The 19,000-nt window shown below is 44.2% G+C and overlaps 2 protein-coding genes across 2 annotated transcripts in view; one reads left to right on the top strand and one right to left on the bottom strand.

Moving 5' to 3' along the window:
- Positions 1–14,264, bottom strand: part of NNT (nicotinamide nucleotide transhydrogenase) — a 46,830-nt gene extending 32,566 nt beyond the window's left edge. Inside the window, exons 1-4 of the mRNA XM_080972383.1 lie at positions 14,057–14,264; positions 6,734–6,963; positions 3,162–3,379; positions 2,310–2,397 (exon numbers count right to left, since the gene is read on the bottom strand). Of these exons, the coding sequence (XP_080828509.1) occupies positions 2,310–2,397; positions 3,162–3,379; positions 6,734–6,963; positions 14,057–14,210 (690 nt within the window). The 5' untranslated portion in view covers positions 14,211–14,264. The remainder of the gene's footprint in view (positions 1–2,309; positions 2,398–3,161; positions 3,380–6,733; positions 6,964–14,056) is intronic.
- Positions 1–19,000, top strand: part of LOC308458058 (uncharacterized protein C5orf34 homolog) — a 388,338-nt gene that overhangs the window by 328,290 nt on the left and 41,048 nt on the right. The gene's annotated exons all lie outside the window — the stretch shown is intronic.

Genomic DNA, 19,000 nt, shown 5'->3' with positions numbered 1-19,000 from the left:
AGGAACTACTCCTAGGCACAATTGTGAGTTTTCCCTCTGATGGGATATCTGGTCACCTGTGCACATTCAGGAAGCTGGGAAAGGAGCAAACATGGAAGTATTCCAAATATCCACACTAAATGTGACTGTGCACATATCTCAGTTCTTTGGTCTCATTCTCACAATCCCTATTTCAGGTCTTAAAACCCAGTTCAGACATAGCCATATTCTGAAAGTGTTAAGAAGTCTCATTAGGTTAAGAGTACAAAACTCAGTTTGGCTGTTCTGTTGACAGTCCAAACAGAAAAAGCATTTTATCCATCTGGTTTACTGCACAAGAATGATTTTCTGCTTGTCAAGGACGCCAAGCTGACCCCTTCCTTGCCATGGGGCCTCCTAGTCTTTGCTCTCTCACTCTGGGACATTCTTCTTGTCCTCTGCAGAAATGAACACATTGCTCCCATTTCAGTGTGACTTCTCTGACCTTTACACATCCTTGGGACCAAGAGGATTAACCTCTTCTACATCTGGTTAAGACTCCACACTCCCAAACTTTGGTTCTGGCCTTCCCACAATCCCACAATGCCAAGATATAGCTAAACTAGCTCGGCACTAATCTAATCTGTGTTATCCCTTGGATCTTTCTGAACAGCGCAACAGTATTTGGGAAAAGAGCAGCCAGGGCTTCTTTCGGGGTAGATTTAGAAAACCAAAAGCTGCACAGTAACCATGCACCATCTGTAAGCAGCTGGAGGAAGACAATAGCTAAATCCAGTGCATCTTCTCCTTGGGAATGTGAGGGAGCAGCAGGGTGATAGCACTAAGCTTAAAACAGGGACCACCACCTTTCCATTAAGTACATAAGCAGCACAGTAAGCAGGATTGCATGCATATCCCACAGTTCCTTGGAACCAGGCATTACTTGCATTCAACATCTGGCAAATCTGAAGGCCTAACTACAGTGATGCTAAATGCATCACCCAATCACGTCAGGCAATTACCATTATTATTAATTATAATTAATAATTAATAGTAAACTAAAGTGAAGTTTTAGCAGGACCACAGCTCACAAGGAAGGAAAATTCTAGCCTTCTCTCCCCAGCCACAATTTCCACAGAAATCACACACACACTGCAATTAGTAACAGGGGATAAAGATTCCACTGACATTCTACTGATTCCCTGTCACTAATTGTAGGGCAGGAGGGTGAATCTTCTTCTATGCATGCAGAAGCAGGACAAATTATGCAGACTAATGAAAATATATGCAAGAATACTTAATTTGCATAAATTAAAGAGACCATGGAGCTTTCCCCACTAAAAAAAAATCTGATTTGGTTAGTGCAGAATAAACGCAATCTGGTCAGTAAGCTTCCAAGCGATTACTACATTGCTCCTGGAGAGCCAAATTTAATCCTCTTGCAAAACCAGTATCTGGTGCAGTAGTTTGTACAGAAATATTCCAAGAACAAAATAAAGCACATATTACTTGCCCTTTAATATACTCTAATGCATGGGCCTAATATTTTCTCCATCCTTATATTGTTTTATTTATCAAAATTTATATAGTCCTTGATTCTAATGAAACCTAGAATTAATATTAAAATTATATTTAAAAAGTTTAATTATTTAAACCATCTAAATGATAATTAAAATGAACAGCAGATAAAAAAGTTATTAACACACACCAACATGTCAGGTTTGGGGCTTTCCCCCTTTTAAGGGGGAACGTAGCAAATCACACACAGAAATATCTGTGTGTTGAACTATGTGTATATTTTGTACGTTAGGATCTGCACACAACACTTTGTACTGGACTTGTGACAACAGCACTAGTCTCAGTACAGATCTTTGGACTTTATTTTACAAGCCTGTAACAAAAAGGGGGCCCGTAAAAACAAAAATTAAACCTAGAATTCTAGACATCAGCAAAGTATTGTTCTTTAGGTTGTAGTCTAGATAAAAAGCACAGCATCTCTTTAACCAAAAATGCAATTCATAAGACACATCACGCTGTGTATGAAGACCTTGTATTCCAGCAACAGCAAGCCAATTTTTAAATGTCTACAATTTGAACATCTTAAACTTTGAAGGATGCCAATTCATAAGCCATTCAGCCTCAGCTGCATCAAAACAAATGTCTACTAACAGCAAAAGAAGCTGTATTTGGCTCACTGAGAGATGCTAAATAAAGGGGGGGGAGGTAGTCATCCTGTGAAACAAAATTCCAACCAGTATCTATTGCAGTTGAAATGCAAAGTCACGTCACATTTCTATCACCTGATGATTGTGCCTGCAAATAACAGCACTTGCACTTATTTCATTACCTACCTTTGCTGGAGGGACTTTGCCAGCTGCCGTGATCTGACCCGTAAAAAAACGACCAAAGTGATTGGCTGCCAACACAACTGCCTTATAGCTGTCAGAAATAAAAGAGAACACAAGCATCCGTATCATTTCCCAAGCTTACATTTATTTTATTTATTTAGAAGAGGGTATTGTTGTTTATTATAAGGTGGTACAAATAGCAGAGGTATTTACTGGACAAATTTGCTTGTCCAAAACATAGCCTTCTCATTTCCTCATTCCTAAGGAGATGCACAAGCTGTTGATGGCAACCTCCCTCTGATCTGGCCCGTGCTCTTTGGGCTTTACAAAGTTTGGGTCAAGTTTGCAGGAGCTTAAAAACTCCTTTCTATGTGCAAGCATTCACCCCCGGTATTTAGATTCTTCACCTGCAAGTAATTCCTTCCTAATTCCTTTCCCAGCTAATGGATCCACACCCTCAGTAACAGAGAGAACCTAGTGGGCTTCAGATTCCCATACATTCTTTGAACCCAAATAGATACCGATTCTTAAATATTTTCCAAACCACATAGCTTGGCTATCTGCCTTGACTACACCTCCAGGTATATCTCCACATTTGGACATAATTACTTATCCATGGGATAGACAACATGGTGCCCTCACCATATGGCATACCACAACTTCCATCAGCCCCAGCCAGCATGCCAAAGTGTCATGGATGGTAGAAGCTATGGTCCACAACGTGTGGAGAGCACCACACGGGCTGCCCTTGTTCACAAATGAAAACAAACCTTTGTTTAGGATATGAATCCCAACCAAAACCCAACTGTCCATTGATGTAATCACACAGCTGGCTAAAACATTGTGTTTACATACCCAGCGATGTTGGCCATGGAGCTGAGAGCATCATATCCTTGAGCAATGGTCACGCGAGGGACCTGATCCATAGCCAAGACAGTGGTTCTTCTTTCTGACAGTTTGTTCAAGAGGTCTGGGTTTTGAGCTGGGTAGATAAAACTGATTAGGGTACCAGATGACTTAAAGAGATCTGCCTCGTGCATGCCAAGAGCTGGATTCAACATAGGAGCTCTCACCTGAAATTGAGAATGCACAAAAATTAATAAAGCATCACTTAGCATTTTCATAGTGCTAAAGACTGTTCAATATACTTCTCAGGAATCATCCTAATAATCCTAAACACCTGCGTATAAAGAAGGACAGTTTTCATTCCAATGTTGCAGAGGGACTGGTGCTAAAATAGGTAATGTTCAAACCATTTACAGGTACATTGACATTGCTTTTAAGTGCAAACAGCAGGTGTAGGAGACTGATGTAGCTTGGCAGTGGTGTAAGTGATCTTCAACACTTTGGCCCCTCCAGCTGCAATCTCAGTCCAGATGAGGGGTCCAACAACTGCTATTGCATTAGGAAAACAGTAACAGGAAGCTTTCCTTCCCATTCCAGATTGGGACTGTGGCAGAAGGCAAATTGTTAATATCCTCAATTGCACCTGCCAGGGTCCAAATCTACACCAGAATCTCATCCCTGGGAGCACGTGGGTTGCCTCACAATACGTTCTGAGTTAATAGCCCTGGCAAGATTTTGAAACGAGGAGTCATGGTTCCGAGCCCAGCATAACAGCTACTGCAGCACTACAGCTCTCAAATACAGTATCTCAGCAATCCTCAAATAGCTCTGTGGTGCAGGCTATTATTTTTATTTTTTAATTATCATCATTATTATGGTGACAAGGGAAGAATGCATTGAGGGTGAGATATAGTAAGGCCAATTCTGCGTTCCTGAGAAACAGTTTCTACCCAAATGCGATTTTGGTTTTAAACGCATTGTATGGAGTCTGTAGGGGGCTAACCAGGTTAGGATAGCTGAGATAGCAGGCTTCTTGGTTTTATGTAGATTTTTCAATTTCATTGTTCTGTATGGGACAATGACAATAAAGATTATCGTGTCATATCAAGTCTGAAGCAAGATTTAAACCAAGGACATCTTAACTGCCGGCTGATGTACTTTCATTACTGCAACATAAGCTGAATAAGCTACTGTGGACAAAATTTATAATTCTGTATGTTTCTAGCCAGACCATGGCTCAGCAGTAAGCACATGCTTTGGATGCAAAAGGTTCCCCTTTTCAAACTCTGAAATCCCCAGAATGGCAAAGAAACAATCCTGCCTGAAATGTTAGAAAGCCACTCCCAAGTCAGTGTAGATAATGTTGACCTATGGTCTGATTTTGTATAGGGCAGCTCCTAATGCATTTCAAAATGTTTAGACTACAGGAGCCAAGACTTAGCACATCATTGCCATTCAAGAGCAGCTGCAGGAATGGACTTTGCTCAGTCAATAACGTGCCTTGTGATAAGTGCATTTGGACTGCAAGGACTGAGGTTTCCTTTCTGTTTGAGGATTCGCTCACACATGTTTTAGAAATATCATGGCAGGGAAATCCCATTCCTCACATTACAGTGTTTTTTTAAAAAAAGACTGTCCCTGCAGGCTGATTAAAGATCACCGATGCAGCCAGCAGAGGAAACTTAAATTTTTTAAGTATGGCAACTATGGCTCATGATCACAATATATCGAAGCACATACACAATAAAAAATATGCAGTCAATATTTTGAGAAAGCTCTCACCCACGCACCATCTGTTGAATACATCTGGAGAGTTAGGATAGACGCATGAGCTGTGGTTGCCAAATGGAGGAAGGAATTAACTTATCTTCCTAGCAGCTAGTCGCATGGAAATTCTACAGACAGTGCAAGTGACTTATGTAATGAGCTACTGTACTTAACAATCCTTATAATATACAGTGGTGCCTCGCAAGACGAAATTAATCCGTTCCGCGAGTCTCTTCGTCTTGTGGTTTTTCCGTCTTGCGAAGCACGGCTATTAGCGGCTTAGCGGCTATTAGCGGCTTAGCGGCTATTAACGGCTTAGCGGCTATTAACAGCTTAGCGGCTTTAAGGAAAAGGAAACAAACTCGCAAGAACTCACAAGAAGTTTCGTCTTGTGAAGCAAGCCCATAGGGAAATTCGTCTTGCGGAACGACTCAACAAATGGAAAACTCTTTCATCTTGCGAGGCATTCGTCTTGCGAGGTACCACTGTATAGCAGCTACTACACTGAGGCTACTTATTGAGGTCTTCTTGCAGCAACTGCAGTGAGCCAAAGGAGGACTGTGGGCAACACAAATCGCACACTCATGAATATGTGGCACTGGCTTCCTTTGTTCTCTTTTATATGTGAGCAGCCCTGATGCACAGATCACCATGGGCCAGTTCCATAGATCTAGCTCAGCATTTCTGGAATTCCCCCATCACTCGCTCCTGCAAGCAAATACTCATATCAGTTTACAAATTGCCTTCAAATCTTTCCTAGCACAGGAAGAGCTCCCCAGTGGTAAATGGTCTGCTACACACATTCCTTTACACCGCACCAGTGAATCCAAGGATTCTCGCCATTCTCACATGGCAAGGGAACCTGGGCAAGCATGTGAGGCCTTGCTAGATTGCCTGCAGAAACCGTAGGCCCATATCTTACTGAACTAGGCATCAGTAAGCTTCCCGGAAACACCAGGATCCTCCGGAACACAAAAGTTGGAAAGCCACCACTGCACAGGCTAAAATGTACCTCCATGGCCTGCACAACATAAAGTACTGGGAGCCTATACTTGGTGGGGGAACTAAGAAGACTCCATGGGCAAGTGCAAACTCAACACTTCCAGATCGTAGCCTGCATCAAAGCTGCCATTTGGCAGTGAATCTGTGACACTCTGTGCCTTTGCTGCAGTCTGACTCCACCCTATAAGGTTAACTCAGCATTATTTCTCTACTCAGCAGCAACCACATAAATAGGGCATTCATACGACAGGACAGGGCAGGGGTAGGGAACCTCAGGCCAGGGGCCCAAATGCAGCCCCACAGGCCTCTCTATCCAACCCTTGGGACTGTCATAGGAAGCTGCCTATATCGAGCCAGATCATTGGTCCATCTAGCTCAGTATTATCTACCCTGACTGGGAGCCATTCTCCAAGACTTCAGATAGGGAACCATCCCCAGCCGTACCAGGAGATGACAGAGATTGTACCTGGGACCTTTACCACTGAGCCACAACCCTTCCCCAAGCCACACACCTATTTTCTATGTCCCTTTGCTCAATGTTTTTGCCTGGCTGGACTATGTCCCTGAACTATGATAATGGCAATTGCCTGTCTAGATGGAATGATGTGGGTGGGTGGGGACTTTTTACTTGGCTGTAACGTAGCCTCTGGTACAAAGGCAGGAGTCACATCCATTGCTATGCCCACTTTTGCCTCTAGGCATGCCCACGTGTGCCTATGGCCCCACCCACCTCTGGCTTGTGGGCCCCAGAAGCTGAAAAGGTTTCCCCACACCAGCGATAGGGAAGTATTGAAAAAAAAATCCAGAATTACTTTGACGACTAAATCAGATGCCAAGACTTCCTTCGTCCCTTGGATCTGTGCCCCTGCCTCTCTGTAATGGTCATCAGAGAATTTGGAAGCTTCTCCTGCAGTCGACTCCACAACAACGTTAAACCCTTGTTTAACCAGGGCTTGAACTCCTGCCGGCGACAAGGCAACTCTCTTCTCATTCTGAAATATTTCCTTGGGAACACCCACAGTCAGCTGCTTATATGGGATACCTGTAAATGGAAGAGAAGCAAACAGCAAATCCTTTGGTAATTTGCAAGGCGGGGGGGGGGGGGGGAGAGGGAGAGAAGACAACCTCCAAGAAAATAGTCGTTTGTATGTACAATGCTTCAGGCTGAAAATATGATGGACAACCATCATCCCTTTAGATACCAATCTATAACAACTCACCAGTGCACATATGGCAGGAGTAATTCAATAAAAAACATTAACTATTCATTGTAATGGAAAAGATAAACACATTCAAATGATTAAGCCCAATCACTCAGAAAGCAAATCCCACGGAGCTCCATGAGCCTTACTCCTACATAAGTGTGCAGGATTGTGGCCCAAGTCCAATTTAAATAAAACAGTAAGCACTTGAGTTCTATGAAAAGTGGTTGTGTGAACTTAGTGGTAGAAGTCTCAGAATATCTTCCTCTCTCAGGTGTAAAACTTATTAGCATGCATAATGTTTGGGTTTTTAAAAAAAATTCTACAGTCATTTGCACTTTGGGTACAATGTTTTTTATAGTCTTCTTTAGCTGCAAAGGTGACGACCTTGGGATAGACTTCTTTCATTTTACATGTGAAAAACTCCAGCTAAGAGTCCAGCAACTTGCCAAGTAGCAAGTCTATGGCTGAACTGGTCCTGCAGCCATTTCTCACAAGGTCATGTTCCACATGCCACTTGGCCAGGCTGCAGTGTTTCTGTTCCTCCAAAACATGTGACAAACATTCCTTCAAATGCTGTAACACCAGAAACACCAATAGCCATAAAACAGAAGTGGAGAAACTGTTGTTCCAGTCTTGGAAAACTAAAAAGGCATTTGCAGCTTTTTAGTTTAGAGAAAAAGTGACATGATAAAAAGGGTAAAGGGACCCCTGACCATTAGGTCCAGTCGTGACCAACTCTGGGGTTGCGGCGCTCATCTCGCTCTACAGGCCGAGGGAGCCAGCGTACAGCTTCCGGGTCATGTGGCCAGCATGACTAAGCCGCTTCTGGCGAACCAGAGCAGCATACGGAAACGCTGTTTACCTTCCCGCCAGAGCGGTACCTATTTATCTACTTGCACTTTGACATGCTTTCAAACTGCTAGAAATAGAAATTTATAAAATTATGCACGGCATTGAGAAAGTGGATAGAGAAAAGTTTGGCTCCCTCTCACACAATCCTAGGACATGTGTTGAAAGCTGAATGATGGAGGATTCAAGGCAGACCAAAATAAAATAAGGGTCCTTGTTGGTGTATAGTTAAAACTATGGCATTCGCTACCACATGAGGAAGTGAAGCTCATCAACATGGATGGCTTTAGAAGAGGCTTACACAGATTCATTGAGGTAAAGGCTATCTGTGGCTCTTATTCCTGATGGCAATAAGCTTCTGAATACCAGTTGCTGGAAACCGCAGGAGAGGAGAGGGCTCTCCTCTTGTGCTCAGCTACTGCTTATGGGCTTCCCACAGGCATCTGGTTGGATGCTTGTGAGAACAGGAAGCTGGACTAGATAGGCCATTGGCCTGACCCAGTAGGGACTTACTTTGTTCTCAGGGCCAGAGGCACCACCTTCTCAAGATGATTGAGGGGACCTCATGTGGCATCCTGATGTCACACACACGCGACGTCGTGAGGAGCCAGGGGGGCAGAGCCAAAGGCCCTCTGAATATTGAGGGAGCCTGGGACCCTCAAAAACAACAACACTGGGGTGGTAGTGGAAGTGCCTTGGCCCCTAGGAGCTGGTGTGTATGCTTGCAGCACATATCTGGCATGGGTGGTGCTATTCCCCCCTCTCTCTGACTCTCCCCCCTCCCCGTCCACCAAACTCATTCTCTCTCCTTTACACTTCTCTACCCCCTCAGCTATCATCCCATGGAAAATAATCCCCACACACAACACACAGGTGGCAATTAGGATTGGGGAAAAGCTCCTGAAGAAGAGGAGTTTGGATTTGATATCCCGCTTTATCACTACCCTAAAGAGTCTCAAAGTGGCTAACAATCTCCTTTCCCTTCCTCCCCCACAACAAACACTCTGTGAGGTGAGTGGGGCTGAGAGACTTCAAAGAAGTGTGACTGGCCCAAGGTCACCCAGCAGCTGCATGTGGAAGAGCGGAGACATGAACCCAGTTCCCCAGATTACAAGTCTACCGATCATAACTACTACACCACACTGTCAGCAGTAATGGAAACTCCCCCACCACCCAAGTCCTAACTGGTGCACCATGGGAGATTTTCATTGGCATCCTAGTGCACAGGGGAGGTAGATGTTTGCTGCTTTACTCCTCAGCTGCCATCCCAATGAAAATCACCCCTCCTAATAAATTGGCTTCCACTGGTATGAGCGCAAGTCTTCTCCAAAACTGAAGTGCCAGCCCAAAGGTCAACCCTTTATTATAATACTAATACTAAAAATAATGTTACTTATTATTTATGAGTTAACAATATACCATAGTTGCTCACCCCTTCTTTAAGGTATCACCCCTTTCCCCCCCGTGAAGAAACAAGGTAGCTTTGGGAAGTGCTGATAAAATGCCCAGTCATTGCCTCCCATTCACCAGGTCACAGCAATGGCTTCTACACAGATGAAGCATGGAATAAGCATCGCTCGGACATAAAAGGCCAGCCACAGGACCCAACATCATCCCTGGTAAGCTACCATCATTTACAGAGGATCACTTCAATTTTGCTTAAATCTCACAATAAGGAAATCTACAGGGAACTACAGTGAGGAAGAGAGCAGCACTGTGTTGGTCGCCTTCATGGACTCCTCAGTGACCTCCACAGAGACAAAAACCCAAGATTAGACACCAAAAGTGCAATCTAAGCACAGCCATTCAGAAGCAAATCCCAATGAGCACAATGGGGCTTACTATCTAGTAAGTGTGCTTAGGACTGCAGCCTCTTTAGACAAGAGGCTATTTTTAAAGACTACTGCTAAGATGGGGAAGAGGAAAAAACAAAACTTGTACCTATTTACCAACTCACTATACCAACAGCTTCCGAAGAAGCTGCTCACCTTTTTTCAGAGCTCTGCAGGAAGACAAGGAGACAGCCTGAAGTGAGTGAGGTGGAATGAAGACAGAAAAAAAGATACAATGAATAGCGTGGAGGAAGCAGACCAAGACGTTTCCATTTACATTGACTCAGTAAAATTGCACACCTACATTGACATCTTCCAGTGAAACTAGAAAGGCAGCAAATCAGCTGCTTTCAGTTGGGCATCCTTCACACCTCACATGATAAGCCCAGCACTGACTATCACTGCAAACCAAGGAAGTACTGCACCAATCACTCACCATCAATCATGCTAGCTGGAAAAGGGCAACCCAATGGCTTCTTTTACTACTACATTTATATCCTACCCTCTAAGGAACTCAGAGCAGCGTGCCAAAAAAACATAAACTCATTTTATCCTATTTAAGGCAGGAACTTGTCTATTGTGGACCCATCCCTCTGCAATACATTTCCTGAGCTCCCTCCTTTAAAAAGGCTTTAAAAACAATCCTAAAGAGACCTGGATCAGCTTTAAACTGTTGCTGGAGAAATATTTTAAAGTTACAGCTATGGCTGTTGCTGATGATTTTGCTTTGCAATGTAGTTATTTTAACGCTGCATGTGTGAATATATAAATAGTTTCGGTTTTTGTTCTGTAAATCACATTGAAAAGGGTGTTAACCTTTTAAACCAGAGATGGGAACCTTTGACCTTCCAGACGATGCTGGAATACAACACCCATCATCCTTGACTATTGGCCATGCTAGCTAAGGTGGGTGGCAGTTGCGGCTCAGCAACATTGGGTGGACCAAAGGTCCCTCAGCCCTGCTTTAAAAGGTGGCATAAACCAATAAATAAGACCATGAGGCGCCGACTGGCTCTGTTACACTCAGCTAAGTCCATAGCCGAGCAGGGAAGTGAACTAAGGTCGCCCAGCTTCAAGTCCCGTACTATATCTACTATACTGCATTAAGAAACTGTGGAGGCTGGGAGCAGGTATGAAATACAGGAAGGGAGCGAAGGAAGGATATGAATGGTAGGATCCACCTGTAGCCGGCAATCAGACACAGGATGGGATGGCAACAAGGTTAAGCAAATTCCTAGGATAATCACAACCACCACTCAACTTGATTGCTAAGTAAAAAGCACCCTGTTACTTTGTTCTGATCAGCAAAAGAAGTGGTAAAGTTAACAGAAAGTTCCATATACCCTCCAATAAAGAGGCTAACATGTTAATCATCTTTAAAAATGAGTTCAACTGATCTTAATCTAATACTGGGAGGAAATACTCGCAGGTCTCACTAAACCAGAATTTGAGCAAAGAAATTAAAACTGGGAGGTTTGAGTTTGCATGCCCTGTGTTCCCCTCTCCTCTTTCCACATGGCTAGGAGAATGCCAGCAGAGTTTTAGCTTCTATTTCCTATAATCTCTTGTCATCCTGACCAGGGATTCTGGTTTATAACACTTGGCCAAGCCAGCTACAGAAGTTTCAGATTGAAATTAGCTAGTTTTGAAACTGATTAGGTTTTGCGTTTTGTTTTGTTTTTTAAGAAAAATGAAAGATCCCTGATCCAGACAATGATAAGCAAAGATTTTGGGAATATGAAGCTAAGGGCTACCAAAGTCCTGCTCCTGGCCTTACAGAAGGAGAGGAAAGTGTGCGAGCCTGGGTCTTGTGACAGCTCCTGTTATTTGTCCTAAACCGTGGTTTAGCATGATATGCAAACATGCCCTATTTAATGGCTGAGCAGAGGCTGGTCATTCAAAAAGCAAAGCAGGCTGTTTCCATTGGCACTCACTTCATAATAGCATTGCATAACAGCTACTGCCAAAGTCAGACTAAAAGTGCTTGTTACACCAGTGAACTGCAGAATATTCCCCCCCCCACACACACACACACAAAAAGGAAGCAAAAGAGCAACTCAATAACATGACATCCATTTTCAGTTTCAGTTTATTCCTTAAAGACGTTTTTAGCTACTCTTAGTCATGCAGAGCCACCTCTCTGCCTCCTGCCTGTGTGCCAAGCTACATGAAAGACTGTCTGTAAACATAAGAGGCACAAGTGTAAACATGCCTTTCAGTGACTTAATAGGAGAAAAACCATTCCATTTTTGCCCAGACCTTAGATAGTCAACACTCTTCAATGAAAGCTGAACTTCCTTCTACAGAGCAAGAACCCTCCTATGATGCAAACTACTATTTTTCCTACAGAATTTTGGACTGAGCGTGAAAAGTGGATTTCATGCTTTGCTAAAATTCCATAATCATCTTCTGATGCTCTATTCTCATCCATTCTTGATTACTTGCACCACTCTGTGAACTAGAATTTGCCCATCCAAGAAGTATATAATTAAAAACCAGATGGGATGTCAGGTGACAAAATAGACATTGGGAAGCTTAGTTTGGTCAGAATCGAGTATACACTTCCAGAGTTAACGATAAATACCGTATTTTTCGCCCCATAGGGCGCACCGGCCCATAGGGCACACCGTTTTTGGGGGGAAATAAAGAAAAAAAATTATTTGACCCCCCAGGCGCGGAGCTGGGGCAGGGGAAGCTCTTCGCGCAGCTCTCCTACAGCTTGTGGAGAGCCGCGTGAAGCCCGAAGCCTGGGGGGTGCTGAGCTCAGCGCCCCCCAGGCTTCAGGGTGCAGGCAGCTCTCCGCAAGCCGTTGGAGAGCTGCGCAAAGTCGCGCAGCTCTCCCACGGCTTGCGGATAACTTCCTGAGGCCTGGAGAGCGAGAGGGGTCAGTGCACACCGACCCCTCTCGCTCTCCAGGCTTCAGTGAAAGCCTGCATTCGCCCCATAGGACGCACACACATTTCCCCTTCATTTTTGGAGGGGAAAAAGTGCGTCCTATAGGGTGAAAAATACGGTACATTACTTCTGGTAAATTAGCCACCAAAGCCACTAGAGGGCCATGAATAATTGTGACCCAGGATTTCTAGACTCATCTACCCATGTACTATCTGAAACCAAAAGGGCGCGTTGGTTGCCGGATGTGAAATATATTGGTGTTATTTTCAGCTCTCCTACCCCACTAATTAGGACAAAAGAGGAGTGGGGAAAGAAGACAGAGACTGACAAGAAGTACAGTGGTACCTTGGTTCTCAAATTTAATCTGTTCCAGGAGTCCGTTTGACTCTCGAAACGGTTCAAAAACCAAGGCACGGCTTCCGATTGGCTGCACGAGCTTCCTCCACTCAATCAGAAGCAGTGTCGGACGTTTGGCTCCTGAAAAACGTTCACAAACTGGAACAATCACTTCTGGGTTTGCAGCATTCGGGAGCCAATTTGTTCAGGAGCCAAGCCGTTTGACTACCAAGATACCACTGTAATAGGGAAGAGTTTGGGGAAGTAAGAGGGTTGGTTAACAAATTCCTAAGCTTCACCAAATATGTATGGTCCAGTAAGAAAAAAAAAAAGAAGAGTCTCACAGAATATGTTTTGTGAAAGCAATCACTGCAGATTAAGCTTTAACCTGAAGACAAAAAGTATCTAGATATATTGATATATTTAATTAGCTGAGTTCCACAAATATTTGCTAGCTGCAGAAGTATTATCTTGCACTTCATCATGGACTTTCCTTGCCCTTGGCAGGTTTGTAGGCAAACTTAACATACACACATTTCCAAGGCACAATTGTGTCCCTTTCAAATATAACACATGTCTTCACCAGCAAATTACTAATCATTATAATGGGCAGGGAGCATACAGAAGGAGCGATAACCTTACACAAACCCTGGGGGGGGTGTTTTGACCTCCTGCAGGATGTCTTGTCAGTGAAGGCTGGGCGACCTAGTTTCAATGTGGAGGGAAGGCTTTGCCCTCACAAATTAACCCAGGAGCTTAGACCTTTCTTTTTCCCCTGAAAGGGAGCTTAGCAACCATTCACTTATAATGGGAGAAAGAGGAATAGAATCAACATTAAAATCGAAACTTAACTTGCTGCCTGCCCCTGGTAAACCATCCCAGGTTCCTTTTATGGATTACATTAGGAGGGTGACAGAATGTTGGAAGAGGGGATGGAAAGTTGGGAACTGGCTTCTACAAGTGTCAAGAATCAGACCTGTTAGTTTGAAATCATGAATGCCTATCTGAGCTCACATACCTGGTTTGACAGGAGCCTGGCACCAGAGCACCCGGTGCACGCGGAAGGCTCGTAGGCATGGTGTCTTCACAGTCTTCGCCTTGTGAGACAGCGCACTGTTGAAAAGGGGACTGGAGCAGCTTGTCGAAACTGTGCGCAGAATAAAACTTGCCATGATGTCCAAGATTCAGCAGGCAGGATCACCCCGTTAGGAAGCCACACAGATGCCCTGCCATATACAAAAACATTAGCCCTTTAGCAAATAATAGCAGCGGAGACTTGCAAAGCAGTCTATTCAAAACATGTGTCACTTCAGATCGCAATTTGCATCCATCAGGACTTGGGGAGGGGAGGCGGGAAGGTTAACAAGGTCCACAATTCTTTCTCTGTGTTGTATCCAATGTTGGTACCATCTCACAGTGTTTTAATACCTTCAGCATCTTAATAATTTAAACAAAGTATAATACACAGATTTCATTTCGCCTCAGTACAGGTGCAATAATTATCTCTCTTCCAGCTTAGACATAACTACTTATTTCAATACAATGGCCGTAGCTCAGGGACAGAGAACAGGCTTTGCATGTGGAAGGTCCAAGATCTGATCCCTACCATCTCCAGATAGGGCAGGGGAAACACACTTGTCTAAAATCCCAGAGAGCCACTGCAGGCAATATAGGGCTGGAGTAACCAACATGGTGCGGTTGGACACTGATGCCTATCAGTCCCAGTCAGCATGGCCAATTGGCAGAATGATGGAGTCCAACAGCACTGGTGGCGATCACACTGGCTACCCCTGATGTATGCAATACCAAGCTGGAATGACTGTGCATGCAGCCATGTAGCGTGAGCTCCCGGATCCTAGGGCAGGTGCCTGCATGCACCGAGGGCAGGGCACACAGTGCAGAGGGTGAAGGATCCCAACACAGCACCCCAGCCCTCGCCGCAGACGCTGCTGGAGTGACCCCGTACTGGGTCTGCCCAGCCAAGCAACACGGCACTTGGTGGGCACGAACCAGGCACTGGCACCTCCAGCATGACCTGGTTCGGTACTCTTATCCATAAGTGTTGGTTCCTCCGACACTGGGAGAGGAGTGCCAGGCCAGGCCACGCTGGGGGCCCTGCTTTGCACCCCCTCAAAAATCTATGCCCAGGGCCCGGGCCCTGCTGGCATCCTCCATGTTACACCCCGGGCGCATGGAAGCTTCCCAAGTTCCTATGTTAGTTCCAAGACAGTCTTCCTCAGTACCTTGAGCCTTCATGTAGAAGAATCTCAAATGCAAAAATAAGCTGAACAGCAATTTATATAAAATTATGTCACCATCGCAACAATACTAACTGTAAACCTTGCAAGGGTATCATTACTATCACCACTGATTATACTTCCAAAAAAAGTACCGGGTACAATCCAACAGCCTTGAAAATTAATGAGGGTTTTACTATTGTTGTCACTAGGATCTAGGCGTCATTACCAGCAAGCTGGTTAAATCTAGCTACGTATGTTTTACAATGTTCTGCATTCAAAACAAAGCCGGTAAGACTAAGTGTATTGTTTTCAAGGATGAAGACTACAAAGGATGGCAAGCTGTAAGAAGCCCAAATTATATACAGGCGATAGATAACCTACAGCATAGATTTGCTAGCCTACGCAGCATGCTGAAGTGAGGTTACGTACCAGCAGATAACAGGCATTTCATAATGCTGGTGCCAGCCAATAATGCATAGCCCAGGAATTAATTATCTTTTTTCTGCTGGAAGTCTATTTTTAGTGCAACCTTAACAACATGTAAAAGACTGAAAATAGCAGCAACACTTTGGGGCACTCAATCTGAAGAGTCTGTGCAACTTGAAAGTCCTCATATTATCATTCCAGCATAAATTGATCTAGTAAAAAATCTACTTTAAGGGAGGATTAATACGTCAACACCTACACCATGTAACAAAAAGCGTGCAGAGGTATATAAAAAAATTGCTGTTTAATAGCTTTTAGCTGAAAACGTTTATTTCAGCACCGAAGAAACAAAGCACACAGTCGCTCTCCATTCATAGATCAAGTTAAACTGTAGGCAACATTTTTGCTACTCTCTTGGAAAAAGAAACAAAAGACATTGAAAATTGATACCCACTATACAGCTGCCCAATAAGCACACAGTTAAAGTATTTCAAGAAAAACTCTTACTTCCTCAGCTTGATGTACGTTTAAAAAGTTTCCAACGAGCGTAGTTACTAAACAAATGCCACAAATAGAAAACACAGGAACACTATGAGAATGGATGCCACGTACTCAAGATAATTCAAAACGCGTAAGAAATATACTCACTCCAAGAGAAGTACAGTTAGCCCTTTGCCAAAGGAAGCGAACAGCTGTCAGATAAAAGTGACCCCCTTAAATGAATAGCCCACATTAATAATGCCTCGACTACCCGGGCATTTACCACGTCTGCAGGAAATGCATGCAGCTGGAATCCCCATTCATTAACAAGTTCCAATTGGCTGCTCTCTGAAAGCAATAATTTGCACCAGAGGCACATGATTGGATACAACTCCTCCTCTGAGAGGAGTCAAGTTCATTCATTGAGGGAAGGACTTGTGAAAGCCTTCTCAGAGTCGGCCTTTTTAATTTATGCAGCCTGCTGCCAGTGTCCAATCATCTACCCAGGCATGCAAGTTAACCACAAGTCTTAATTCATTGGTGCCTGAAACTGTAGGTCAGAACTGTGCTTTATAGATAACCCTGACAGTTTATTTATTTATTTTTAAATATGTACGGTATTCAACTATGTCACAGCTTTAGATTTTTATTTATTTTGCCTTTATTTCTCAGGTCTAATATGCTGTTATAGAATTTGGGGGGGGTCCCCCTACAATTTCCATTTACTAACTTCAGCAATCCTTCAACAGTGCTACTCAGCAATTCAGTTTACCAAGGACAAAAAGGACTAATTTCCAAGAGGAGTACTGGAAAAAAAGATAGCTAGGTAAACAAATCCCACCCTGCAAAAAAATTAAGAATTAAAAAATGCTTATGTATTTTTCAAATACACATGGCATCAAAGCATGCATCGTCTCATCTCACATCTGTAAGGTATTCCAGTTTTCTGGTTTTGAATACATGACCATGTTCTCCTGAGAATCCAGGGTCTGTAACTAAAACACACTTACTCAAATTATAACTGGATATTTAATATAAAGTAATATTAGCAGTAGGGACGCGGGTGGCACTGTGGGTTAAACCACAGAGCCTAGGACTTGCCGATCAGAAGGTCAGCGGTTCGAATCCCCACGATGGGGTGAGCTCCCGTTGCTCGGTCCCTGCTCCTGCCAACCTAGCAGTTCGAAAGCACGTCAAAGTGCTAGTAGATTAATAGGTACCACTCCGGCGGGAAGGTAAACAGCGTTTCCGTGTGCTGCTCTGGTTTGCCAGAAGCGGCTTAGTCATGCTGGCCACATGACCTGGAAGCTGTCTGCAGACAAACGCTGGCTCCCTCGGCCAATAAAACAAGATGAGCGCTGCAACCCCAGAGTCGGCCACGACTGGACCTAATGGTCAGGGGTCCCTTTACCTTTACCTTTTTAATATTAGCAGTAATATTAGCAGCACAATCACATGCACCACAGCCAAAATCCCACTGCCCACCATCACCTTGAATATGGGACTTCAAACTCAAAAAATAAGGTCTCGTGGCGTTTTTGTGGAAATATTATCCTACTGTTCAGAAGAATTGAGTTTTATGGTTGTAGAAGAGAAACTATTTCTCTCCCTTTTTCATGCCCTTGCTATACACTCCAGGAAAATAGCTGGCACCTTCAAACGGGGCTCTTAACCATTTCTGAAGATCAAAGCAAGACAGGATTTGCCAACCTGTTGCCTTCCAGATGTTTGGACTAGAACTTTCACCAGTGCCAGTCAGCATGTCTGAGGTTGCTGGGGAGATGCAGCCCAAAACAACTGGAGAGCAACAGCTTGACAAATATGAAATAGGGAAGGAGACAATCTATAAGGTCCAATGTGCAATGTTGGTAATTTGCATATCCAAATGTCTGGGAAGCAGTCCATGGGAAAGTGCCAGAGTGCCGCAGGCCAACTGCAATTCCCTGGCGTGTGCGCCCTCCTTTCATGTTTTATTGAAGTACACAATGGCAAAACGATAAACTCTGAAGTGTGTTTGACTCAGACAATTTCTAGAATTATGCCTGGAAGGCCACAGCAAGACAAGGCAGAGTGCTTTGTCTCCCACTACCTACCATACTCAACGAGGCATAGGTAAAGGGTAAAGGGACCCCTGACCATTAGGTCCAGTCGTGCTTGACTCTGGGGTTGAGGCGTTCATCTCGCTTTACTGGCCCAGGGAGCCGGCATACAGCTTCCGGGTCATGTGGCCAGCATGACTAAGCCACTTATGGCGAACCACAGCAGCACATGGAAACGCCGTTTACCTTCCTGCCGGAGCGGTACCTATTTATCTACTTGCACTTTGAGGTGCTTTCGAACTGCTAGGTTGGCTGGAGCTGGGACCGAACAACGGGAGCTCACCCCGTCGCGGGGATTTGAACCACCAACCTTCTGATCAGCAAGTTAAACCACAGAGCCTACTTCTAGATAAATATGGATGTGAGACCTGCAGGTCAACATTATTGCCAGAGACTTGAGAGAGTCACACCTCCACTAGTAGTAGTAGAGGCAGTTGACCTGCAGCCCTCCAGAGGTTGCTGATATCTGGCTCCCATCAGGCCCAGCAAACCTGTCCAACAGGCAGGGATGATGGGAGTCATATTCTGACAACATCTGAAAGGCCACAGGTTAGCTACCCTTGCCTTAAAAGGGCAATCCAGTTGCAAAGATATGGCAACCTAAATGTGTAGCTGTACCTTTGAAGCAGGTCCCAGAACAGAGTTTTAATTTTTAAAAAGGGGAGTATAATGAAGCATTGCCCTCCGGCCCTGGCTCTCACATCTTAAAAGATAAGA

This window comes from Podarcis pityusensis (assembly GCF_964106645.2).
Source record: "Podarcis pityusensis genome assembly, chromosome: 11".
Classification (NCBI taxonomy): Eukaryota; Metazoa; Chordata; class Lepidosauria; order Squamata; family Lacertidae; genus Podarcis; species Podarcis pityusensis.
This window is presented reverse-complemented; position numbering and strand designations above follow the sequence as displayed.